Source organism: Perognathus longimembris, chromosome 17 (assembly GCF_023159225.1).
Source record: "Perognathus longimembris pacificus isolate PPM17 chromosome 17, ASM2315922v1, whole genome shotgun sequence".
Taxonomy (NCBI): domain Eukaryota; kingdom Metazoa; phylum Chordata; class Mammalia; order Rodentia; family Heteromyidae; genus Perognathus; species Perognathus longimembris.
The window spans coordinates 7042353-7067723 of record NC_063177.1 but is presented as its reverse complement, the minus strand read 5'-3'; the positions used below and the strand labels follow the sequence as shown (position 1 = coordinate 7067723).

Below are 25371 nucleotides of genomic sequence, written 5' to 3'. Positions count from 1 at the left end.
TTACATTGTGTGTGTGTGTGAGAGAGAGAGAGAGAGAGAGAGAGAGAGAGAGAGAGAGAGAGAGAGAGAGAGAGAGAGAGAGAGAGAGAGAGAGAGAGAGATACTCAATATATCTGTGCTGTGGGCCCATTCTAAAGCCCCCTGCCTGGCTCCGCTTCTGCTCCTGAGTTGAATTGTGCGTTGAGGGCCCCTCTCCTAGCACAGGGCAGCGCCTATGCCCGGCCTGAGCAGGGTGACTCTCTCAGGTGCTTGCTCACCGGCTGGGTGGCTCCCGGTGAGGCACAGATGAAGGATTTGGGGGAGGAGGCGCTCAATCCAAAGGGAGACGTGGGAAGAGATGGAAAGTTCTTTGGAGAGCTGGAAAGAGGGCGTGAAGGAAGTCAGGGAAGGGGCTTTTCGCACAGCCTGGAGGCCGGCCAGCCTTGCGGAAGGGAGGGGAGAGGCCAGGCAACCTGGCCACTCTCACCTGGTGCCACTGGACTGTTGGGGGCGCGGCCCCTACCTGGCCCCAGCCAGCGCCAGGCCCCGCCCTTCGCGGCCTCAGGTCCCGCCCCGCCCAGGGTTTAGTGCTGGCAATCTGGGCGGCTCCACAGCCGGGCTTCCGCCTTCACCAGGTAAGGGTCCGCGTCTAACCGGGGCGCCGCGCCGCGGGCTGCGAGCGACCGAAGGACCAGTGCAGCAGTGCAGCCGACTATTGAGGTCTTGAGGTGCGTGGGGGGCGGGGGCGAGTCTCCCCTCCTTCTCTCCCTGGATCCTTCCTTTCCTCCTGTCTCCCTCCGACGTGCAGTGCCAGGCCTGCCTTTTAGGCCTGGGCTCCTGTGCTTCTTTGATGCTTACGGAGGGAGAGAGGATGGCGGGAGGATGGCGAAGGTGTGGGCGAGGGAGGGGGCAGAGGGCAGAGGGGAGAGGGCGGCCAGGTGTGTGTGAGGAAGAGCCCCTGTGCAGGCAGGCAGAGGCCTGGAGCCACCTTGAAGCCAGTGGCCCTGAGGGCAGTCCCTGGGCTCACACTGGCCTTCATTTAGCAGCGCTTCACAAAATGCCTGTTTAGTTCCCAGGGTTGCTTTCTTATGTAGCTAAGAAGCCATGACCTTTGGGTGGTGTGAGGGTTAGGGGAAGAGATGCCTGCCTAACTCGCATATGTGTACCTTCATGTATTTTCTTTTCTTTTTTTTTTTGCCAGTCCTGGCCTTGAACTCAGGGCCTGGGCACTGTCCCTGAGCTTCTTTTGCTCATGGCTAGCACTCAACCACTTGAGCCACAGCACCATTTCCAGCTTTTTCTGTGTATGTGGGTGCTGAGGAATTGAACTCAGGGCTTCATGCATGCTAGACAAGGACTCTACGGCTAAGCCATAGGACTCTACGGCTAAGCCATATTTCCAGTCCCTACCTTCACGTCTTAGGAGGTTTTGCTTTTTGTTTTTGTGCTGATACTGGGGCTTGACCTCAGGCCCTGAATGCTTTCCCCTAGTTTTTTGTTTGTTTACTCAAGGCTAGTATCCTACCACTTGAGCCACTACTACCACTTCCAGTGTTTTAGTGGTTAATTGTTGATAAGAATCTCTCAAGGGGTTGGAAGCTTGGCTCAGTTGGTAGAGCACTACTAGCCAATGAGCCACAGTGTCAGGTACCGAGTTCAAGATCCAATTTTGCATGTAAAAAAGAAAAGAAGAAAAAAAAATAACTTGGATATATCTTCCCAGGGCTGGCTTCAAACCCCAATCCTCAGATCTTAGCTTCTTTAGTAGCTAGGATTACAGGCATTAGCCACTGGTGCTAGACTTGTGTGAGTTCATGAGTCTTGGTGCCTCAGACATGTAAGGTGGCCTAAATGGGTATCTTAGATGTATGGAGGCAGTGAATTTCTATGTCTCATGTACTTCCCTGTGAGAGAGCATAGAACAGCAAACTTGGGCATTTCACAGTGCATATTCAAGTGGCTCTGTCTTAGACGTGTTTTGCAGTGAATCTCAGTATGTATGGGAGACAGTGAGTGAGTGTGTGTGTGTATCTGAGTGTCTTCAGTGTGTAAGCCCAGGTAAAAATGCCTCATGTGTGAGGAGAAGTATCTCAAGTGTATGCAAGAGTGTAGCTCAGGTCTACAGGAATTCTGTATCTGGGCATGCTAGGGATACAGGATCAGTAGTCCCTATTTCTAGAGTTGGGCCAAGGATGCATCTGGAGTCTAATACTGAGTAGGTAGTACTTTGAAATCTCAGGTGTGAGCAGGACATGTTTCTCAGAGGTAGAAGGATAGAGCACCTACAGTGCTGGGGATAAGGAAGTGTGCTTCCTGAGGTGTGTATATAAGTGGCAGGGCTCCTTGATCCCTTTGATGTGCCCTGTATTCTGAGTTTCCGATGGTGGGCTGAGAGTGGTGGCAGATGACCTTTCTATGGCATCTGAGTGTCTCGGAGGACTGCCCTGAGCTATATACCTAAAGAAGACTGCTGTCATCTTTAGACATCCTTCTCCAGACATGCTCCCTGAGGCCAGCTCCCTCTGGCTACTTCAGCTGCTCCGGGACATCCAGCTGGCCCAGTTCTATCGGCCCATCCTTGAAGAACTTAATGTCACTAGGCCAGAGCATTTCGACTTTGTAAGGCCTGAGGACCTGGATGGAATTGGCATGGGCAGGCCTGGTGAGGAACCCCTGCCATGATGCCCTTCCCCAACCTATCCCCCACTGTCCCTTTATCCCAGCCCTCATCTTGCCTAGGAATCTTCCTGCACTCTACCTCCACCCAAGCCTCTGACTCTTGCCTTCCTTAGCCCAGCGCAGACTGGCTGAATCTCTGAAGAGATACCGTTCAGGGGTCAAGCCTAAGAACTGGGTGTACAAGGTATGTGTGCTGCCCAGTGGCAGGGAGGGTTCTGCAGGGGTTTGCATACCTTGAGTTCTGACTCCTATTTCAGATCCTGGGGGGATTTGCCCCTGAGCCGAGGGAGACTACCACACCCTCAGAGAGCTTGCCAGGCCTTCCAGAGCCAGATGGGGGCCTCAAATGTCTGATCCCAGAAGGTGCTGTGTGCAGAGGCAAGCTGTTGGGCTCGGGTTGCTTTGGTGTGGTACATCGAGGGCTATGGACACTGCCCAGTGGCCAGACTGTGAGTGTCCCTGAAGTAAACTTCATCCACGGTATCTGAACAAGCTGTTCCTTTCAACCTATTTTTGGTGGGGGAGGAGGGCATGCACATGCATGTGTGCTCATGTGGGAGGGGTACACATGTGCTTGGGCCTGTACTGAGCTCAGACTCGGGGTTTCAAGCTCTTGCTCGGCTTTTTTACCTGTCTGGCACTCTAGCATTTGCACCACACCTCTACTCATTGCTTGTTGCTTAGTTAATTGGAGATAAAAAGTCTCATGGAATTTGCTTCCGAGTCTGGCTTTGAACTGAGAGCCTCAAATCTCAGCCTCCTTAGTAGCTTAGGATAATAGGCATGAGTCACCTGTGACCAGCCCAGCTTCCTTGCAGTCTTCATGCTTTCTCTGCTCTGGCTTCAGTGTGGCTATCCCCCCCCACCCCCATTTGCCTCCACTCCAGGTCCCAGTGGCTGTCAAATCCCTCAGGGTGGGTCCTGAAGGTCCAGTAGGCACAGAGCTGGGAGACTTTCTCCGAGAGGTGTCTGTTATGATGAACCTGGAGCACCCACATGTGCTGCGTCTGCATGGCCTAGTGTTGGGCCAGCCTCTGCAGATGGTGAGAAGATCCTAATGCTGGTTTCCCCACAGCCCTGGTACTTGCTGGGGGCCAGACCATGGCTTAGACCTCTGTATCCTTCAGGTGATGGAGCTGGCACCACTGGGCTCCCTGCATGCACGCCTAACCGCCCCAGCCCCAACACCTCCACTTCCTGTGGGCCTGCTCTGCCTCTTCCTGCGGCAGTTAGCAGGGGCCATGGCCTACCTGGGAACCCGAGGTCTAGTGCACCGCGACCTTGCTACCCGCAACTTGCTGCTGGCCTCCCCACAGACCATCAAAGTGGCCGACTTCGGGCTGGTGCGGCCGCTGGGTGGCGCTCATGGTCGCTATGTCATGGGTGGGCCCCGCCCCATCCCCTATGCCTGGTGAGGGTGGTACTCTGTTGGTGGTTGGGTTCCAGCAGGGATTGGGGAACAGACCTGGAGGGTCTCAGTGTGGAGAGGGCTGGTCCTCTAAAGGAGGCTGGGACCAGATCTGGAGGGGATTGGAAAGGAGAACTTCTAAGGATGATGGGAGCACCAGGGCATAGGAACTACTGAGTAGAAGGCAAGCTTCCTGGGGCTCCCATCCTGCCCCCTTCAGCTTCTACTTCTGCAGGTGTGCCCCAGAGAGCCTGCGCCAAGGGGCCTTCTCGTCTGCCTCCGATGTGTGGATGTTTGGGGTGACACTGTGGGAGATGTTCTCTGGAGGTGAAGAACCCTGGGCTGGGGTCCCGCCATATCTCATACTGCATCGGCTGGAGAAGGAACGGGCCCGGCTGCCAAGGCCTCCCTTCTGTTCTAGAGCCCTCTACTCACTTGCCTTGCGTTGCTGGGCCCCCCACCCTGCGGATCGTCCAAGCTTTTCCAACCTGGAAGGGCTGCTCCAAGAGGTAGGGACCCTCAACTCTCAAAATACACATAGCCTTATGTTCCTCTGTTCTCTATCACAGGATTCCATGCATAAGACCAGTGTAACCTGATGCCTGTGCTGGACTCTGGCATCCAGCTCTGAACAAGACATTCAATCCCTGTCTTCAGAGTGCTTTGGGACCTGGGGAGGCAGTAAGCTGAAAGCCTAAGCTTTCTGTGGCTGAGCCAGAAAAGGGGCTCAGAGGAGAGGGCAGGAGGTCCAGTGAATGTTTGATAGAGAAAAGAAGCCTCACGTGGTGTGAGGGGAATAGAAGTAATGAGGCTACCAAGTGAGCAAGGCTGCCTCCCAGAGGATTCCGGGCATGTTACATAATTCTGGCTAGACACCTATGCACCGAGTACCTGACGGTGTGAGTTACTTAGTGCACTGTGCTTTACAGGCCTTCTTATACAGTCATTCATATATTCACTGTACTAAGACCTTCCTACACTGTCATTCATTTAGTCTTCTCAACAACCTTATGGGTAATTTTTTTGTTTTTGCCAGTTCTGGGGTTTAAAGTCACGGTCTGGGCACTGTCTCTGGCTTCTTTTTTTTTAATAATTTATTTATTAATTAAACAAAAATTTTTGACAAGGTGTTGTGCAAAAGGGGTACAGTTACATAGGAGGGCAGTGTGTATATTTCTTGTGATATCTTACACCCTGTTTTTCTTTCCCTTCCCTAGGTCAGGTAGACATATATACAATACACAGTGTACCAAAAAAATATACAGTAGCCACATGGCCTACACCAAAGGAAATTTGCCTAGGGCTTTAAATGTAATGTCGGCAATAGGGTTTGCTTATCCTTGTCTTATATGAACGTACATACATAGCTTTTGAGCTATTGTGATATACTGAGAAGTCTATTTTTGACCTTTATATGTTGAGTAGTTGTTTGGTTTTAGTTACATAGTGTAGGGTCGCTGACCCAAACCTGTGGGAAATACCATTTGACAAGAACTTTTTGGTTTCACAGACCTGGTCTCTACTGTCTCCCCCTTCCCCCACCTTAACAGTCATATATCAAGGAGGTCATGCCCCTTTGTTTTCTGTGTTCTAGGTTTGTCTCGCTCAACATTATTTGTTCAAGTTCTGACCATTTCCCTGCGAATAACAATATTTCACCATTTCTAATCACTATGTAGTATTCCATTGTGTATAGGTACCATATTTTTTGGATCCATTCATCTGTGGAGGGGCATCTGTGTTGTTTCCATATTTTGGCTATTGTGAATTGTGCAGTGATAAACATGGAAGTGCAGATGTCTTTTTGATTTCTTGGGACCTGTTGTTCCGGATGGATTCCTAAGAGTTGTATGGCTAGGTCATAGAGTAGGTCTATGTTGAGCTTTTTGAGGAACCTCCATACTGTTCTCCAAAGTGGTTGTACTAATTTGCACTCCCACCAACAATAGAGAAGGGTTCCTCTTTCCCCGCACCCCCTCCAGCATTTGTTGTTGCCTGAGTTCAGAGTATAAGCCATTCTAACTGGAGTGAAGTGGTATCTCAGGGTTGTTTTTATTTGCATTTCCTTTACTGCCAGGGATGTTGAACATTTCCTCATATGTTTCTTTCCCTGGCTTCTTTTTGCTCAAGGCTAGCACTCTACCACTTGAGCCACAGCACCACTTCTGGTTTTTTTCTATATATGTGGTACTGAGGAATCAAACCCAGCACTTCATGCATGCTAGGCAAGCATTCTACCACTAAGCCACATTCCCAGCTCCTGGGGTAATTATTTTTATCCTCATTGAGCCAATACAGTGGTTTAGGTACTGATAGATTAATGATTTCACAGTCACACAATGTACCAGTCTACTGGACTCAAAGGCCCTTGCCTTAATCTCTGTATCTTCTATTGAAGCAATTTGCTCTTCACTCTGAGGGTTTATGGGAGCCATTGAAAGCCATTCAGCAAGGGAGTTACAAGCCAACTTTACATGTTATTTCACTTGTCTGATTCAAGAATGGTTTAGAGGGATTATCTTGACAATGGCCATGAATTAGAAGTGAAAGGAAGATGGGCTAAAGGTATGGCTGTGCTATCATGCCAGTCTAGCAAGGCCCTAAATTCACACCTCAATATAGCAAAACAAAACCAATGAGAGGAAGAAGCATGGGTGCGGGTTGAGGAAGTAGGGCTGACGAAGTGTGGAATTTCCTAGAGGTACCTAGGACCCAGACCTGAGAGGCTTGGGTGTAGGGTAAAATCAGTGACCAGGATGGCACTCTCCTTGGTCTGCCTGGATGCTTTCTGCATCCTATGGGTGTCCAGGCTGGCAAGGGACCAAGGTTGTTCTGTCCTACTTCTAAGTGGCTTATAACTAGGAGATAATAAGACCCACCCAGGGACAGACAGACCCAGTGTGGTTCTGATTGGTGGGTGCACAAAGGAAGTCCCTTTCTTCCCTGCTAGCTTATTAATCCCCTTCTGGCCTTTCTTTTGTCTCCACAGGCATGGCCTGGCGAGGGACGGTGTGTGAGAGATGTCACAGAGCCAGGTGCTTTGCGGATGGAGTCTGGTGACCCTATCACCATCATTGAGGGCAGGTGACTGCTTCCGGCATCCCAGGGATTCCCAGGGGAGGCCTCCTTCCCAGCCTTCCTCTAATCTTCCTTGAGTTCTAGTCACCTTTCTATTTGCCCCCACTTCCTCAAACACTGACCCTGTGAGTCTACTCTCATTTTTCTTTTTCTTCCTCCCTCCCCTCCGCTTTTGTGCCTGTACTGGATGGAGCTCAAACTTAGGGGTTTTTCACTGAGGGCTGGTGCTCTACAACTTGAGCCACAGCTCTACTTTGGGCTTTTTGGTGGTTATTGGAGATAAGAGTCTCATGGGCTTTCCTGCCTGGGTTGGCTTCAAACTACAATCCTTAAGAGCTCAGCTTCCTGAGTTGCTAGGATTACAAGTGTGAGTTAGGGCACCTAGTTTGTCCTGTCATCCTTCTTGAAACCTAGCCCCCTCTCTAGTTTTCTCCAACACCTGGAACTCTGGTCTTGTGGGTCTTCTCTTCTTGGCCCAGGTCTAATAGTCTCACCCTTTCTACTGGCACTCCATAGTCAGTAGACCGCTTTTCTGTTGGAGGGAAAAAGGCTTTCCTTCTTCCAGACAGATGCATCATGGTAAGCTAAATGTGGCCTTAACCCAATTGCCACTCTTTTTGTTGTTTGTGGGGCTTGAACTCGCGGCCTAGGCACTGCCCCTGAGCCTTTTCACCCAAGGATAGCACTCTACCACTTTGAACCACAGTGCTACTTCCAGATTTCTGATGGTTAATTGGAGAGAGTCTCATGGACTTTCCTGCTCTGGCTGGCTTTGAACCATAATTTTCAGATCTCAGCTTCCTGAGTAGCTAGGATTACAGGCGTGGGCCACCAGCACCTGACTCCAGTGGCCACTCTTCGTGCTTCTGTCTGCTTCACCAGCTCCTCTTCATACAGCCCAGACTCTACAACCTGGAGAGGGCAGAACGGTCGCACCTTCAAAATGGGCAACTTCCCAGCCTCAGCAGTGACACTGGTGGATTTAGGGGGCCCACCAACCACCCGTCCAGTCCACAGAGGCTCCCCTGTCAGGAGAGAGCAACACCGAGGAAGCACAGATGGGTGAGGAGCTGAAAGGGGTAGACAGCTGGCCTTGGATGGAGAGGTGGTAGTATCTGACAGAATCTAGTAACTTGTTTGGGAGAAAGCCTTGGGGATAGGATGAGAGCACAGCTGGAGGTGAGGCTGGGCTGGCCTCCCAGCTGGAGTCTCCCCCCCACCCCCCAGTCCCAGCACATCTGGAAGCCTGTTTCTTAGTGAGAGAATATTGGCTGATATGTGAAGGTAGGAATTAGGGTGGAGGATGAACTGGGTCACTCTCTTAACAGGGACAGAGAGAAGGCAAATCTTCGGGATCTTCCACCAGCACGAGGCCAGAGAAGGAACGTGCCCCTGCAAAAAATGAAAGGTGGCTATGGTGGACTCTAGGGGCTGGAGATCAAGAACAACCTTCCGATTCTGCCCCTTTGCCCCGGACCTATGCCTTTGCATATAAGATTTCTTCCCTCCAAATTTTGTGGGCATCCTAACTTTTTTTTGCCAGTCCTGGGGGGCCTGGGCACTGTCCATGAGCTCTTATGCTCAGAACTAGCACTCTACCACTTGAACCACCGTGGTACTTCTGGCTTTTTTTAGTTTATGTGGTACTAAGGAATTGAACCCAGGGCTTCATGCATGCTAGGCAAGCACTCTACCCCTAAGCCACATTCCCAGCCCCATCATTAGCTATTGTTAAGAGATTGAAGGCCTCTGCCTTCCCCACTGGTCAGCATTTCCCACTCTGGCCCTGCGCTCTCAGTTCTTTGGATCCCCAGCCACTTAGCTGTTGCTTTCTTTTGTTTTGTTTTGCCAGTTGTGGAGCTTGAACTCAAGGCCTGAGCTTCTGTCTCTGGCTTCTTTCTGCTCAAGGCTAGCACTCTACCACTGAGCCACAGCACTACTTCTGGCTTTTTCCATATATGTGGTGCTGAGGAATTGAACCCAGGGCTTCATGTATATGAGGCAAGCACTCTACCACTAGGCCACATTCCCAGCCCCATCTTTTTTTTATCACACTGGAGATTGAATTTAGGGCTTTGACCTTGACAGACAGCTGCTCTACCACCTGAGTGATACCTCCAGCCCCTTTTTCCATTAGTTTTTGTTATTGTTTGGGGGCGAGGGGGGGAGTGTCTGTCCTGGCACTTGAACTTGGGGCCTGGGCGCTGTCCCTGAATTTTTGTGCTCTCTAGTTGAGCCATGAAAAGCTACTTTCAGGTTCTTGGTAATTAACTGGAGGTGAAGAGTCTCACAGGCTTTCCTGCCGAGGCTGACTGAGAACCACAATCCTCAGATCTCAGCCTTCTAAGTAGCTAGGATTATGGGTGTGAGCCATTGGCACCTGGATCCATTGGGTTTTTTTGAGGTAGAGTCTCATTTATGCCCAGGCTAGCGTGGGCTGTGACCTTCCTACTTGTGCTTCCTCATGTTTCTGGGGCTAATAGGTGTTGGCCACTGTCTCAGCCATTGTGCTTTTCTAATAACTGGTATTGAGTGAGATTGTGTTTCAAGAAATTTAATGCCAAGCTGGCCTTGAACTGTGATCCCCTGATCTCCCCCTCCCAAATAGCTAAGATTACTGGCTTGAGCCAGCGTATAAAGTCTAGCCACCTCGGTGTTAATGCTCATTTTCCCACATGCTTTGTTATGTTATCCTACGTAATACACCTAGCTCGTGCAAAAATTCTTTTCTTTTTGCCAGTCCTGGGGCTTGAACTCAGGGCCTGGGCACTGTCCCCGAGCTTCTTTCATTCAAGGCTAGCACTCTACCACTTGAGCCACAGTACCACTTCCAGCCTTTTCTGTTTATGTGGGACTGAGGAATTGAATCCTAGGCTTCATGAATGCTAGGCAAGCAATATACCACTAAGCCACATTCCCAGCCTTCATGTGAAAATTCTTGTAAAAAGCACCCAGCTCAATGCAGATGAAGACGGCAAGCAGGACGCTGAGAGCCAAATCCGGGCATCCTGTCAAGTCATTTCTTTCTCAACTCTGCAGGCATTTCCAAGAGTCTGGAGTCAGTTCTATCCTTGGGCCCTCGTCCTACAGGGGGTGGTTCAAGCCCTCCAGAACTTCGACATACCAGAGCTGTGCCCCGAGGACCCCCAGACTTGCCTCCACGCCCTCCTTTTGCCTCCAGTTCTTCTCAGCCTAGCCAGCCCCCAAGAGCACGGCCTCCCTTACCCAAGAGGGAATTCCTCCACAGTCACTGCCCTGGAATACCTGGAACCAGTAAAGCCACTTCCCCCTCTGGAGGCCTCTTGCCTGACCCTGAGTGGCAGAGGAAGATTAGAGAGGTGAGCTCTCACTGAAATGGTCCCAGACCCAAAGGGCCTTGTGGGAGAGCGCAGAGACCGGAACAAAACATTTGTCATCCACAGGTAGAGCTGAGCGTGCATGGAGTCACCCACCAGGAGTGCCAGGTGACATTAAGAGCCACTGGAGGAGATGTGGTTTCAGCCATTCGGAACCTAAAGGTAAAGCCAGACTCTTCTCCAGGGCTTCTCTCTTCTCCCACACTGCTGCCTGGCAGTCATCTGTCCTCCCCTCTGTCCCACAGGTAGACCAGCTTTTCCACCTGAGTAGCCGGTCCAGAGCTGACTGCCGGCGCATCCTGGAGCATTACCAGTGGGACCTGTCAGCAGCCAGCCGCTACGTCCTGGCCCGATCCTGAGCTCTGCCTCCTTCGGTACAGACACCAGCATGGAGCACCTGGAGCCCTCACAGGGCTGGTTACAGAAGACCAGGCAGAGTCAGAAAAGGTCTTCAGGGGGGCAGATCTTCCTACCTCTGGAGATCTCACCTGCTGCAGCAGCAGGTACAGAAAGAACCCAGAGGAGCCCGGAGTCAGGCACTGCTGAGTTTCTCCTTCCAACCCTGCCTACTGGCCTCCGAGGGCCAAAGAACAATTAGGCATGCCAAGAAGGATCTAATCTAACACGCCTGACACAAGAGGAGGACTTAGAGGAAAAGAGCTGCAATACGTTGTATTTAGAGGAAGCGTCTACTTTCTGCCATAATGAAGTGGTCATCCTCAGCTGCCAATAGCTACCTCATCTTGGATGATGGAAGCAGCCATATTGAATTGGGACACATGACTTCAAATGTGTTGATTGGCTCCAGAGCCACCATGGGTAATGAAAATTGTCCTTTTGGACTCAAGAGCATTTGATTCTAATAGCACAGATTAACTACCACAGCTCAATTGTGGTAGTTAGTTCCTTTTGATTTTCCCCACACCAACTTTCTTCCACCTTCCCCAATTACATACATCTTCCAATGTTCAAAAAGATACAAAGTTTTTATGAATACCACATACAAAGATGCAGCCTCCTTCCTAGAGCATGGGGATGGGAGGGTGGTTAAATAAGGCACGGGAAGCTGCAGCAAGCACCAGCTGTGGTAGGGCCCAAGAGGGGAAGGAAGTTGGCCTGGGGTCCAGCCTCTACAGCTGTGGGTAGGGAGGCGGGAAGCTCCTCCAAGTGCCATAGTCTGAGACTGAACTAATTGGCCAAGCTGACGCTGGGGAAGGGTGGCTATCTTCCATCTTTGGTACTACTTGTCTCCCACCAGCCCTGTGGTAAAACCATAGTTCTGGGGTTCAAAGCCTGCTTCTGGGGGCTGGGGTCCTAGCTCAAGTGGGAGGCCCAGGGTTCAAAATCCCAGTGCTGGCAAAACAAAAGGCCTTTGGTACTGAGGCCTGGAAGGGTGTGGGAGGGAGTGAGCAGGGGAAGTTTGAAAGCTGGATAGGCCAGTGTGCTCAGAAACTACTGGGAGGGGTTGGGATGTAACAGGGAGACTCATACATACCCCTTCTTCTGGGCCACAGGTGAAGGAGGCTGGGGGAGAGGATAGGGGTAGGGCAACCTAGATCCCAGGCACTCAGATACCCCTGTTTGTCCTCTACATGGAAGGGGCTGCCTCTGAGGAGGGTCCAGGCCAGGGCCATCAACCATCTTGAGTTCTTGTTGAAATGATGGTCTCCTCCCCCAGAGGTGGCTTCTAACTGGTGACAGCAGAGGGTCCAGTGCCTCCTCGCTTCTCAAAGAACATGTAATCCTGCAGGGGGAAGCCACTGTCAACAGGAAATCTGGCTGGGCCTACTTGGGTCAGCTATTACAACCCAGGTCTGGCCTGATAGTTCCCGGTAACAACTACCCCTACCCTCCATCTAATAAGAAGGGAGTGACAGGAGGAGGGGCAGGGGCAGCCCACTCACAATGAGGAACGTGGCTCCCACCAGCACAGCCTTCACCCGCACGTCCAGATCCACAGGAAACTGGAGGCCAAAGTCATCTGCATCTGTGAGGGTTTCTCGGAGCAGCCCTCCCCACTGCTTGCTGATTCGGCCCACACTTCGGGATTCGTCCCTGGTCTTCACCTATCAGAGGGAGGGAGGTCTCAGCTGGGGCAAAGGCCATCAGTGTCACAGGCTGCCCATCTCACTCCACAGCTGGGTGCAGACTACATTCAGTGACTCTTTCCAACAGCTTTGGTCTACTGTAACAGCTGGGGTAATAAAGACTCCCCCTTGGTCCCCTTGGGTCATACTACAAATGTAGAGCAAAAATGAAGACTCAGACTGGAATCTGTTCCTCTCCAAAGACCATGCATGACATAAGTGAACATCAGTGGTATAAGCTAGATTTGCTTTGGTTACCAATGTCCCCTACACCCACAGTTGGTACAGTGTGTGCCACGTACACAAGTAGCCCAATTGAGAGGGCAAAGGAAGCTGCCAAAATCTGGCTGTACTTCACCAGCCAAGCAGGCTCCTAGAGGCTATGTCTACTCAAAGGAGTGACTTCATAATCTGCAAAGCAGGGAATACTCTGTCTAGCATTACATCTAGAGATGACCCAAGCCTATGAATTAGGGGAAAGTGCACAAGTAGGTAGGCTCTGAGTACAATTTCCACTGGCCTCTCAGCACAGTGACAAAACAAGCCGGGCTGAAGTGGGTGGTAACTCAGTGACTTCCTGGCTCTTTTTTTTCTATGCTCAGTCTGTAGTGACTAGGGCTGAAGCTATTTCCTTCTATATCCTGTTCATCTGCTTCCACTACTGTCCTAGGGTTCTGGGATACTTCCTGCAGCCCAGTCTCAGGCTGGGAAAGGCTCAAGACTAGGGGCTCTCTAGTCCTATGAGAACCCCATACTTCACGCATTCCCATCCTGAGAGCACACAATAATCTCCTTTCTAATTGGTTCTCATCCTAGAACCTCCCGCTGACTAACAAGTGACTCACTCTTTACAAGCTACCTTAGGTAAAGGACCTGATCAGAAGAATACTGGTGGACACCTTTTTTTTTTCTTCTCTCTCCTTAAATCTGCACAGGAAACAATGTCCTAAGAACTCAAGGGTCTGCAGAGTGCTTTTGTCTTTTAGAAACCAAGGTATTTCTCCAGACCTCACTCTAAAATTCTTTCCATATGGGTTCTCCAGACACTAGGTTGGTGGCACAAAGGCATGGTGTGAAGGGTATCACTTGGACTTCAGGCTGCTTGCATCCCTTGGCCTTTTAGGTGGCAGGACAAGGATGTTAAATTGGTGCTTGCAGTAGAACCTAAGCCAGAGTCCCCCACATAGGCCTAGCACGTGGCAGACTTAAGACAGAACAGACTTAAAGAGTAATCAACCTTCTCCCACCCCAGGTAGATATCTTTCTTTTGTTTTCCTTTTTCTTTTGGTAGTACTGAGGTTTGAACTCACTCAGCTTGCTTGCTTGCTCAGCTGGCATTTTAACATTTAAACTACTCTTCCAGCCCTGCTTTTTTTGCTGGTTATTTTGGAGATGGAGTCTGTTAGGTGTGCCCAGGGAAAATGGCCCCTTCCCCACTATTATTCCTGGGTGCACACATGGCCCCTTCCCTAGAAGCCCCCACACAGCACTTGTAATCCAGGTAACTGCTGCACCTAGTGGCAGTTACCACCCCTTTCCCTGAGGTCACATCCTGGACTGAGGCCCCAGCACCTCCTTCAGACTGTGGGAGGTTCCAACGAGGCCTCTCCTCTCCACCATTAACCCCAATCATACCAGAAGTCACCCCTTCCTTTCCTTTCCCTTCTCTTCCCCTGTGTACACCTCCATCTCGTGGGAGCCAGCAGCATGCTTCCCCCAATAAACTCTTCTTCCTGAACCATGTGGCGGTACAGTCTCATTGGCTTGTCTGACAGGGATGGCTTCTGATCTAGAGCCTCTCGATGTAGGCCCCTTGTGTATCTAGGATTAGACAGACATGAGCCACCCAAGCCCAACTAGCATCCGGTTTCTGATTAGAATAAAGCTAGAAATATGGCAGAAGTCACAACGGATTTGGACTGATGAACTGCCAGGAGGCAAGCAGGCTCCTAGAGGCTATGTCTACTCAAAGGAGTGACTTCATAATCTGCAAAGCAGGGAATACTCTGTCTAGCATTACATCTAGAGATGACCCAAGCCTATGAATTAGGGGAAAGTGCACAAGTAGGTAGGCTCTGAGTACAATTTCCACTGGCCTCTAAGCACAGTGACAAGCCGGGCTGAAGTGGGTGGTAACTCAGTGACTTCCTGGCTCTTGCCATCTTGCCTCCTGGAAGCTGCTATCTTGGTCCATGAAGGAAATCTTCCCTATTCCAAGTACCTCAAAGTTGGTGTCTGTGCCACAACCACAGGTCCAGCAAGGCCCCACCACCCGGAGGACAGTCTGGCGATCAGCATCCTGGATAGAGAACTTAGGGAGGAAGGGATGCCAGGTCTGCAGCACGTGGCCAATGGTGGTGCCGGGAGGAGCCTGTACTTCCATCTGGAGTGAGAAGCAGACAGGGTCAGGGGAGGAGGCAGAGCAGCCCAGCTCAAGCTCTCACTGGTCCTGGCTCTTCATTAAACTCCCAACCCCACCACTCATTCCCAAGCAAGCCACACCCCTCATCCTGGGCCCTGCCCCACCGTCCGCCAGCCTTCTCAACGCCTCCCCACCCCACCCCCACCCCGAGGCCTCCCCACGGCAACGTTCCACTCCGCCCACCTCCTGGAGGCCACAGGGGCAGCAGCTGCAACCACAATGGAGAGGGCGGAGGAGGCGTAGCACCTCGCGGTCCCCAAGATCCGCCAGGCGGATACGCAGAGGCCGGCGGGCGCCACAGCACAGACGGGCGCAGCAACTGCTTTCCTCCGCAGCCTGACCCAAGGGCTGCTGGGTCCCTGAGCGCAGTTCGTAGCGGTTACAGGTCTCCCAGCCTAGGAACGCTAAAGGTGACATGCTAAGGCTCAGGCCCCTGGCTGACCGAGACGCCCACCATCCCTGCTAGGATTACGACGCCCGGCCCGAATCCTCCTCCTTACTTTCCACTCGCTCAGCATTCTGGTGAATCAAGATCTGATCAATCTGAAAAGAGTGGGAGCAGCGCTGAATCAGCCACCCAGCCTGGACGCCCAAGTCCCCTCCCCAACACCCTCCCACTCACCTGCACCAGAAATTCAAGGCCAGAAGGCACCCCTGGCAGTGGCAAGAAGGGAGCATGAGGCGCTGGGGCCACAGGACCCGGCGAAGGAAAGAGGGCGAAGCCAGGCGTAGGGGCAGGCACCTGGGGGGGCACTGACGCCTGCCCGGGGCCGGGATGCAGCGCGGGCTCCTGGTACCCAGCGGTCACCGGGTAGGGAGGTGGGGGTGAAGAGGCGTAGCCTGTAGGGGGCAAATAGCCTGTGGAGGGGAAAAGTAAATCAGAAAGATACCCGCAGCTTCATCTTATTTCCCAGCCTCAGGGCCACGAGGCTCTGCGGGAGGCGCGATGGGAACTGGCTGAGAAAGATGGGGTAGGGGAGCTGGGCGGTGGCTCCCCGGGAGGAAGGGAGGGCCCCACGCAGCCCGTCGGAGCGCATTCCTGGAGGATGCGTACGGCAGCTGGCACCCAAGTTGGTGGGGAGGGGATAACGGAGACCCCCCTCCCCAGCTAGCGCCAGCTTACCTGCCATGGGAGAGGGGCGAGGGTGTGCAGGGGGTCGTGTCCCGGAGGCTTAGCTGTGGACGTGGAGGCAAGCTCGGAGGCAGCCACACAGACACAGAGACAGACACAAAGACGGACAGGCAAACGCGAAGTGGCAGCTGCGCCCCGCGCCGGCCCAGGGTCTCTTGGGCGGCGCCTCTGACTCGGGGAGAAACCGAAAGTGTCAGTGGGCGGAGCCGGATACCTGGGACCCCGAAATCCCTCAGGGGCCCCCAGGCCGCCCCCTCCCTTTGTTCTCCCATTCTCCGCGGAGGCGGTTGTGGGCGAACGACCGGACAGATGGACCTCTGGTCAGACCGATGGCTTGACCTCGAGGGAGGTCTCCCAGATCCCTCCACGCCCTGGCTCACCTGAAGGCCCCCCCAGAACAAGCCCAGGCCGCGCACTCGGCGGCTCCCAGGCTCTGGTGGAGGCGGGTCCAGGTTCTGGACACGCCCCCGCCCCGCAAGCCCCGCCCCGCTCCTGGGCGGCGCGTCTGCGCGCGAAGGCGGCCACCGCCGCCGTGGCCTCGGACTTGGCGCCGGGGCTTCGGCCCCCGCCCCTTCCGCTCTGGTGGCAACTGATGCCCGAGTTGGTGAGTGCCTGTGAAAGGCGGCAGACTGAGCCCCAGCCGGGCTACCCTCCCCGGATCCGCAGGCAAGAAATGCTCAGCGCCCCTTGATAGAAAGAGGGGTCGCCGCGCTTCCGCGGCCCGGCCGCGCAGACCCGGGCTCGTCCTCCCAAGGGCGGCTCGGGCCTCGCTGACGCAGCGGAACACCCTTCGCCCCGCTCGCCAGCTTCCAGACCTGGCTCCTGGTGCTTCGCCTCCCTAGGGCGACCTCCCTGCCTTCCCTCCTGACGCAGCGGTGACCCACACGAGCGCTCGCAATGACAGCACTTCCTCCACGCAGCCGCAGCCATGCGGGGACGGGCCGCCGCATGGTGTCAGTAATAAGCAGGCGGGAGGTGAGCCCCAGGAGGAAGCCTTGTCTGAAAACCTTCCTCAAAAGAGGGGTTTTCTTGGTCTGGGTCCTAAGCAGAGCGAGTCTGCAACCTTAGGACTCAGTTAAACCGAAGATGTATTTAGAGAGCGCGTCCTGTCCACGTGCAGGAAGGGAAAAGATTTTAAAATCTAAGATCAAATTTGTGCTTTAGAAGGGTCGTTTAAAACTGCAATTGGGAGACAGTGGAGGTAACCTAGGTTGTTAACTTTCCACAGGGAAGGAAGGATGACTGACAGTGGTTACACAGAGTTCACCAGACTGGCTTAAAGCCACACTGGCTCAACTATCATCCTAACTTCAGGAGGCTGTGAGATCCGATCATCGCAGTTCAAAGCCATGCTGGACAGACAAACCCGAGAGACTTATCTCCAACTAACCGGCAAAAAGCCAAAACTGGAGGCATGGTTCAAGTATTAGAACACCAACCATGAGTTGCCCGAGTACCAGCACATACAAACAAGTTACCAGCTGGATGCTAGTGGCTCACACCTGTAATCATAGCTACTCAGGAAGCTGAGATCTGGGGATCCCAGTTCAAAGACTGCCTGTTTTGTTTTGTTTTCTGCCAGTCCTGGGGCTTGAACTCGGCCTGAGCACTGTCCCTGGCTTCTTTTTGCTCAAGGCTAGCACTCTACCACTTGAGCCACAGCGCCACCTCCAGCTTTCTCTATATATGTCGTGCTGAGGAATTGAACCCAGGGCTTCATGTATACGAGGTAGGCACCGGCCCTCCCTGAGATTCTTAACTCCAATTACTCACCAGAAAACCATAAGTGGAGTTGTGGCTCAAAGTGGTAGAGCACTAGCCTTGGGCAGAAAAGCTACCAGGTGCAAAGGTCCCAAGTTCAAGCCCCACAACCAAAAAAAAGTAAGTTACCAGTTTTTGAAGATTTTTGGATTATAACATAGAACTTGGTTGGGTGGTGAGATGTGGAGGAAGGAGTCCAGAATGACCTTAGTTGCCTATCTAGTGACTGACCAGACAGATTCACATGTCACCTACCTCCATGAGCATGGAGAGAAGCAGGACCTGTTGCCGTCTCCAGCTCCCTGTCCCTCTTGACTAGTCCCGATTCTGCTGCCAGGGCTGCTCAGCATCTTCCAAAGTTTCTGTCCTTCCATCTGCTCCAGGCTCAAATGCTTGACCTCTGTCCCCTGCATGTTCTGATTCTACATAGCACAGAACATGAGCTGCCTTCCACCAAGACAGCATTGAGAAATTAACTTGCCCAACAAAAGTTGGACAATGAGCACCTACTATAAATTTAAGGAATGTGTATAGCAGGATTGTTTGTTTGGTTTTTGCAGGTTGTGGGGCTTGACCTCAGGGCCTGGGTCCTGGGGTGAGGCTTGTGCTCTCACTTGTCCTTTTCACTTAAGGTTGGCACTCCACAGCTTGAGCCATGGCTTAACTGGATTTCTGCTGGTTAACGTAGAAACCTAGTGAAAGGTGTAGGGGAACCCTTTTTCTGAGTCCCTAGAAATGGCAGGCTTTGACAAGGTTGTGAGCCTGGGGAAAGGCAAACCTAAGCCAAACAACTGGAGCCAAAAGCAGCTTGACCTATTGCTGCTTGACTTTTGCAAGAGAAAGGAATGCGGAAGACCACTCAGTCTGCATGTTTTAGTTTAGGGGAAGGTTCAGAAAGAGAAAGATTTAAGGTTAATTAAGCTAAATAGGTATGTACCAGTCACACCCAGAACCAAGAATTGTATTGCTTTATTTCCCTTTGTTTACCAGAGTTTACTGGAATTGTAATCTCTAACACCACTTCTGCTTCTGTATGTCTGCTTGCTTGCTTTGTCTGACTTGCCAGACCACTTGCATGCCATACATAGCCACCTGCCTGTACAAGTGATTTTTGCCTTTAAAAACCCAGACCCGGGCTGGGAATATGGCCTTGAAGTGGGTCTGTTTGCCTTTGGGGTCTGGTTAAGACTATAGTTCATGTGTTGGTTTTTCAGCACGAATAGGAATTTGCCAGACAAAACAAGGGATAAAATCATAAAGAACAGGAGGCTAGGTGCTGGTGGCTCAGGGCTCTAATCCTAGCTACTCAAGAAGGCTGAGTTCTGAGGATCACAGTTGGAAGCCAGCTCAAGTGGCAAAGTCCATAAGACTGACTTATTTCCAGTTAACCAACTAAAAGCTGGAAGTGGAGGTGTGGCTCAAGTGGTAGAGTGCCAGCCTTGAACAGAAAAGCCAAGTGAGGAGGCCCTGAGTTCAAGTCCCAGTACTGGCACAACAAGAGGAAGAACAGTATACCTGAACCCCAGGATTGGGTAGGCAGACAGAAAATGACCAGAGTATGGGCAAAATGGTTGAGTCACCTGAGCTTCGAGTGAAAAAGCTAAGGAATAGTGCCCAGGCTCTGAGTTCAAGCCCCAGTACCAGCCTGGGAAAAATAAAGAAACAAACCCTCCAACACTTTATCTCAAAGTATAATGCAGTAGTATATAAAGGTCACATGTGACCTGGCTACATGTGACCTTTTCCTCTTATAGCCTTACAAGTCTTTGCTCACTGAACAAACAAGGCACAGTTCTGTCACAGGGCCTTTCCCCTTGTGTTCCTTCTGCCTCGTCTTTTTTTTTTTTTTTTCATAGCTCAATACCTCTCTTCCTTCAGGTTTTTACTATCACTGCAATGATGCTTTTCATTCATTCTTTCTTTCTTTCTTTCTTGTCTGTTATGGGCTTGAACTCAGGGCCTGGGTGCTGTCCCTGAACTTTTTTGCTCAAAGCTAGTGTTTCTACCACTTTGAGACACAGCTCCACATTCCATTTTAGAAATAAGAGTCTCACAGACTTTTCTGACTTGGCTGGCTTCAAACTGTGATCCTCAGATCTCAGGCTCCTGAGTAGATAGGGTTACAGGTGTGAGCCACTGGCACCCAGCAATGCCTTCCCTTTTAACTCAGCCAAGCTCATGATATATACCTGTAGCCTCAGCAATTCAGGAGACTAAGGCAAAGGATTGCTTGAGCTCAGGAATCCAGATCACTCTGGGACTGGTCTGGAATCACAGACTAAAATCTTGTCTCTTAAAAAAAAATTACAGGGGCTGGGAATATGGTCTAGTGGCAAGAGTGCTCGCCTCATATACATGAAGCCCTGGGTTCAATTCCTCAGCACCACATATATAGAAAAAAAGCCGGAAGCGGCACTGTGGCTCAAGTGGCAGAGGTATCCTTGAACAAAAAGAAGCCTGGGACAGTGCTCAGGCCCTGAGTCCAAGCACCAGCAAGCTGGAAGCTGGTGGCTCACACCTGTGATCCTAGCTTTTCAGGAGGCTGACATATGAAGATTGCAGTTCAAAGTCAGCCCAGGCAGCAAAGATTTATCTTCAGTTAACTATTGTCTAACTGTTGTATACTGGACACCCAGGTGGGCCTCGAACCCATGGCAATAGTCACCAGCACTCAGTCAACTGGGCTAGGAGTCTTTCATTTAAGTGTGCACAGCATCTGATCACCACCAGGATGGTGACAAACAGCACCGGGCCTCAGTGGGTCTGGGTTTTTTTGTTTTGTTTTGTGTGTTTTTTGCCAGTCCTTGGGCTTGGACTCAGGGCCTGAGCACTGTCCCTGGCTTCTTTTTGCTCAAGGCTAGCACTCTACCACTTGAGCCACAGCGCTACTTCTGGCCGTTTCTGTGTATCTGGCACTAAGGAATTGAACCCAGGGCTTCATGCATGCTAGGCAAGCACCCTACCACTAAGCCACATTCCCAGCTCCCCAGACAGAGAATTTGACTCACAGCTTACCCAGTTAGTAGATGTATAATATAAAACCATTTACTTTTATCTCTCAGCTTCCCTTATGCCAACTTGCAGGGGTGTGTCAGAAAACCTGACACCATGTTAAAAAATGATCCTAACATTAATGCTATTTTTGCTGCCATTTTTTTGGTTTGTTTGTTCTGGGGTGTGTGTGTGTGTGTGTGTGTGTGTGTGTGTGTGTTGCAATGTATAGAACTGAGTCTTACATATACTAAACAAGTGTTCTGCCACTAAGGCCCACCCAAGCCCTTGGCTTCTATCTTTTTTTCTGGCCTTGGCTTATCTTACCCTTGAGGCATATATTTCCTACATGCAATCCTAGTTTTGTGTGTTAGATAAGGCCCAAAGTCTTGAACCACTTTATATATGCTTTCAGTTTGGTAAACTTAATAATGTAATTCAAGTCAACCATTAGCATAAGTTAGCCACATGCTCCCCACAAAATAGTCAATCCAACTATCATAGGACACACACACACACACACACACACACACACACACAGAGTAATACTCTGCTGGGCACTGGTGGCTCACTCCTGTAATCCTAGCTACTCGGAGACTGAGATCTGAGGATCAAGGTGCAAAGCCAGCCTGGACAGGAAAGTCCATGAGATGCTTATCTCCAATTAATCACCAGAAAACTGGAAGTGGCACTGTTGCTCAAGTGGTAGAGCTCTAGTCTTGAGCTGAAGAGCTCAGGGACAGAATCCAGGCCCAGAGTTCAAGCCCCATGACAGACCAAAAAAAAAAAAAAAGTAATACTCTGGGGACTGAGAATTGGGCTTAGTGGTAGAGTGCTTATCTAGCATGCATGAAGCCCTTGGTTCAATTCCTCTGTACCATATAAACAGAAAAAGCTGGAAGTGGCTCTGTGGCTCAAGTGGTAGAGTGCTAGCCTTGAGCAAAAGAAGTTCAGGGACAGTCCTGAGTTCAAGCCCCAGGACTGTCAAGAAAAAAAAAAGTAAACACTCTTGGTTTCTCTTCAGATCGTATAAATCTTTCACTTTTTACTAAAGATTTCCGTGGAGAGGAACAAATCTGAGTTTTCAGCCAATTTTTTGAGGCCTTACTGTTGTAAGGCTAAAAAATAAAATAGAAAAAAATTTTTTTTAAAAAAGTAATACTCTGGACTTCTATAGAGGCTTCATCCTGCACATCATTCCTCCTCTCATGTGCTGACCTCTTCTTACTGGAATCCATAATTATCATTTCACTATTCTCATCTGCAGATCTATACCTGACTATACCTAGCCTCACTTAAACACTTCACTTAGCAAGTCACAAAAGTAACAATAGGACCAGTTTTCAAGCCTTATTTACTTCCCCAAGAGCCCAGCCCATTGTCAGAACTGAAGTGTTAAAGACCCTGTTCATGGAGGCTGGCTATGATGGCTGTCTACAAGACTGCATGGAAGGAAAGTTCTTTACATGTGGAATTAACAGAACACTGAAGGGGGAGGTAAGAGCCTGGAGATTCAGTCTCAGCTCTTGGCCACTTAGGTAATTCTGGAGGTCCTCTATATGGCCTTCCTAGGGCTTGAACTTGGCCTGGGCACTGTCCCTGAGCTTTTATGCTTATGGGTAGTATTTTACATGAGCTGCAGAGCCACTTCTCACTTTTTGTGGTTAGTTGGAAATAAAAGTCTCACAGACTTTATTACCCAGGCTGGCTTCTAACTATGATCCTCAGATCTCAGCCTTCTGAGTAGCTAGGGTTACAGGCACTGATGGGAATCTGCTTTGTTCTTCTAACTCCATGTTGCTCCCCTTTGGGCCCAATTATTTTTTTTGCCAGTCCTGGGCCTTGAACTCCGGGCCTGAGCACTGTTCCTGGCTTCTTTTTGCTCAAGGATAGCACTCTGCTACTTGAGCCACAGTGCCACTTCTGGCCATTTTCTATATATGTGGTGCTGGGGAATCGAACCCAGGGCTTCATGTATGCGAGGCGAGCACTCTTGCCACTAGGCCATATTCCCAGCCCTGGCCTTAACATTTTTAAATAATGAATTTTAAGGCTGGGCACCCATAGCAGCTCACACCAGGTCATGGCTTAGAGCCAATCCAGGAGACTTTTCTCCAATTAACCACCAAAAAAATCAGAAGTGGAGTTGTGGCTTAGGTAGTTGCCAGGCTTGAACAAAAAAAGCTCAGGTACTGTACCCAGGTCACAAGTTCAAACAAGTTTTAAATGGACATAGTGGCATATACCTACCTGTATTCCCAGCACTTGAGAGGAGGCAGGTAACAAGTTTGTGACTAGATTAGGATCCATTACTAACATTTCAAATCACACCACTTTCTTAGATATTAATGCGTCCATGGCCCATTGCTCCCAGGAGATTCCAACCTCCCAGCTTATTTAGCCTTGCAATCCTCCTGTCTCACTGCTGACCTTTTCAGTCTTTCCACTAAACACCAGGAATCCTTTTTGTTGTTGTTTACTACATAGCTGAGACTGGCCTCCCAGTTGCTACTTAGCCCAGTTTAGCCTTAAATTCAAGATCCTCCTGCCTTTACTTCCCAAGTGTATTACTAGGCCTTGTAAGAATATGCATCTTCCTTTTTTGTTTTGCCAGTCCTGGGGCTTGAACGCAGGGGTTGGGCACTGTCCCTGAGCTTCTTTTGCTCAAGACTTAGCCCTCTACCACTTAAGCCACAGTGCCACTTCCACTTTTTCTGTTTATGTGGTACAGATAAATTGAACCCAGGGCTTTATGCATGCATGCTAAGCAAGCACTCCACCACTAAGCCACATTCCCAGTTCCCCTCCATTTTTTTTAAACAATATTTCACAAAGTAACCCAGGCTCCAGGCTGGCCTCAAACTCTTGATCCTTCTGCCTCTACTTCCCTAGTGCTGGAATTACAGGTCTCTGATATTTCAAACATTTTTTATGACTCTAATATCTACCATTGTAAGAATAAAGCAAATTAACTTCAAAAAGCAGAATCTCCAAAACCTAGACTCATGTATTAGTCTTAGGAAACCCGTAGTTCAAAAGCTTGAATTCCCTATCCCTCCTTATCCACGAGGTCGGGTGAACAACGACTCAAAAGTTCTTTGCTTTACTCTTTTAATTCCTTCTATGCTCCAACTCCTTAAAAAAGAATACCCAGAGAACCCAATAACTAAACAGAAAAGATCTCAAATTGCCAAAGCAAGCCAGCCCAAGATGAGCAGACTCCCTCCAACTGGGCCCAAGGTCTGAATGCTAGTGTCTCCACTCAGAGCCTGGTAGTAAAAGCTGGTGCAGAATAAGGTAGTTCCCGAGGCTAGCAGCAACCCGGCCTGGAGATAAAGCACAGAAAACGGGCTGTAAGAAGTGAGCTGTTTGAGGGAGTAGATGGGGGTAGGGTCAGGGTTAGGCAGATAGATTACCCAGAGCGGCTTTCTGCAATGAGGTACGCCCAAGAGGGCCAGACTGTGTAAGAAGTGGTGCTTGTTGGTCTTGTCAAACAGCTGCAAGGGGGGGAAAAGAGCCATGGGAGAGCTTACTAAGCAACCCAGGAACCAAAGTTTGCTCCCATCACCTCTATCCTTGAAGTCCCAGCTTGCTGCTCCCTCTGCCCCCTCCCACACCTACCACAGGCTGGCCCTTTCTACTCCCTAAACCCGCGCTTGGACCCCAGTCCCCACGTGCAGGGCCCGCACACGGTTTAGATTAGAGGGGAAGCCTGGAGAAGTTACTTCACCTCCTTTCCGTATGCATCCGGGAAATGGGCGCCTGTGGAGAGTAGAGGAAAAGGTTAGATAGGGTGCCATCTGAGTATACCCAATCCCGGGGTACCAAGGTAGACATTGGAGAGAAATGGTAACCCCTCCCCCAGGGAGCTTGATTGGTGGAACACGTGTCGGACATTACTGTGAACTAAGTAGACATTCTGATGGACTTTAAAAGGTTTGGGGTTCCGCGGGCTGTCCGGTCGATTGGAAGCCGAGTATTTCCTATGGGCTCCGCCCCTGCACCTAACCTCCGAGGTTGCGCCCCTAGAACAACCCGCTGCGTCCCCAGCCCCTGACCGTGTGCCCCGTAGGAGGCCAAGCCCAAGGCCCCAGCTCCGGACAAGGCACCTAAGCGGCGGAAAGCAGACCCTAGCCTAGCCATGGCGAGAGTGGTCACGCGCGGGGAAAACACCGCCCGGGCCACCCAAGAAGCCAACCAATCCCGGTAGCCCATGTGAGTAAGGTCCAGAGGTCCCCAATCAGGATCGTGTTCATTTCGGGGCCTAGGTCCTCACCCGGGTACTTCCACCTTTGTAAAGCCGCTTCTGAGTGGTGAAGACGCCTGGCGGGCGGAGGAACTAGAACCAATTAGAAGCGGAGAAGCATAGCCGTGGGAGGCGGGGTTGAGGGCGGGACTGAAGGATTTGCGTCACGGATTGGCCCACTTTCCAAGTTGATCGCTTCTTCGAGCCCCCCCCCTCCGCACCTCGGGCTAAT

General features: G+C 50.9%; 3 protein-coding genes and 1 non-coding gene across 6 annotated transcripts; 2 read left to right on the top strand and 2 right to left on the bottom strand.

Annotated features, from left to right (window-relative positions):
- The first annotated feature begins 573 nt into the window (after window positions 1-573).
- Window positions 574-11242, top strand: Tnk1 (tyrosine kinase non receptor 1). Of its 2 annotated transcripts, none has more exons than XM_048366047.1 (13): window positions 574-707; window positions 2463-2641; window positions 2772-2842; window positions 2916-3107; window positions 3546-3701; window positions 3888-4069; window positions 4302-4575; window positions 7056-7150; window positions 8042-8206; window positions 8473-8552; window positions 10184-10482; window positions 10567-10662; window positions 10746-11242. In XM_048366047.1, the coding sequence occupies exons 2-13, from the start codon at window positions 2479-2481 to the stop codon at window positions 10857-10859; spliced, it is 1887 nt and encodes a 628-aa protein (XP_048222004.1). In that variant the 5' UTR covers window positions 574-707; window positions 2463-2478; the 3' UTR covers window positions 10860-11242. The 2 variants fall into 2 exon arrangements, with proteins under 2 accessions (XP_048222004.1, XP_048222003.1); XM_048366046.1 differs by having other exon boundaries at window positions 3786-4069.
- Plscr3 (phospholipid scramblase 3) lies at window positions 11242-16631 on the bottom strand. 2 transcript variants are annotated; one of them, XM_048366048.1, is made up of 8 exons: window positions 16522-16631; window positions 16133-16313; window positions 15632-15867; window positions 15510-15552; window positions 15193-15413; window positions 14809-14970; window positions 12405-12566; window positions 11242-12244 (listed from the first exon to the last, which is right to left on the bottom strand). In XM_048366048.1, the coding sequence occupies exons 2-8, from the start codon at window positions 16137-16139 to the stop codon at window positions 12188-12190; spliced, it is 888 nt and encodes a 295-aa protein (XP_048222005.1). In that variant the 5' UTR covers window positions 16140-16313; window positions 16522-16631; the 3' UTR covers window positions 11242-12187. The 2 variants fall into 2 exon arrangements, with proteins under 2 accessions (XP_048222005.1, XP_048222006.1); XM_048366049.1 differs by having other exon boundaries at window positions 16133-16309; window positions 16522-16599.
- A 5267-nt stretch (window positions 16632-21898) lies between these two features.
- On the top strand, window positions 21899-22013 carry LOC125366642. The gene has a single exon (XR_007213929.1). It is a non-coding gene; the product is annotated as a U5 spliceosomal RNA (small nuclear RNA).
- Window positions 22014-23990: 1977 nt separating this feature from the next.
- Tmem256 (transmembrane protein 256) lies at window positions 23991-25109 on the bottom strand. Its single transcript, XM_048366033.1, has 4 exons — window positions 24952-25109; window positions 24624-24655; window positions 24310-24390; window positions 23991-24219 (listed from the first exon to the last, which is right to left on the bottom strand). Exons 1-4 carry the CDS (start codon window positions 25106-25108, stop codon window positions 24076-24078), a joined length of 414 nt encoding a protein of 137 aa, XP_048221990.1. The 5' UTR covers window position 25109; the 3' UTR covers window positions 23991-24075.
- Between the last annotated feature and the right edge of the window lie 262 nt (window positions 25110-25371).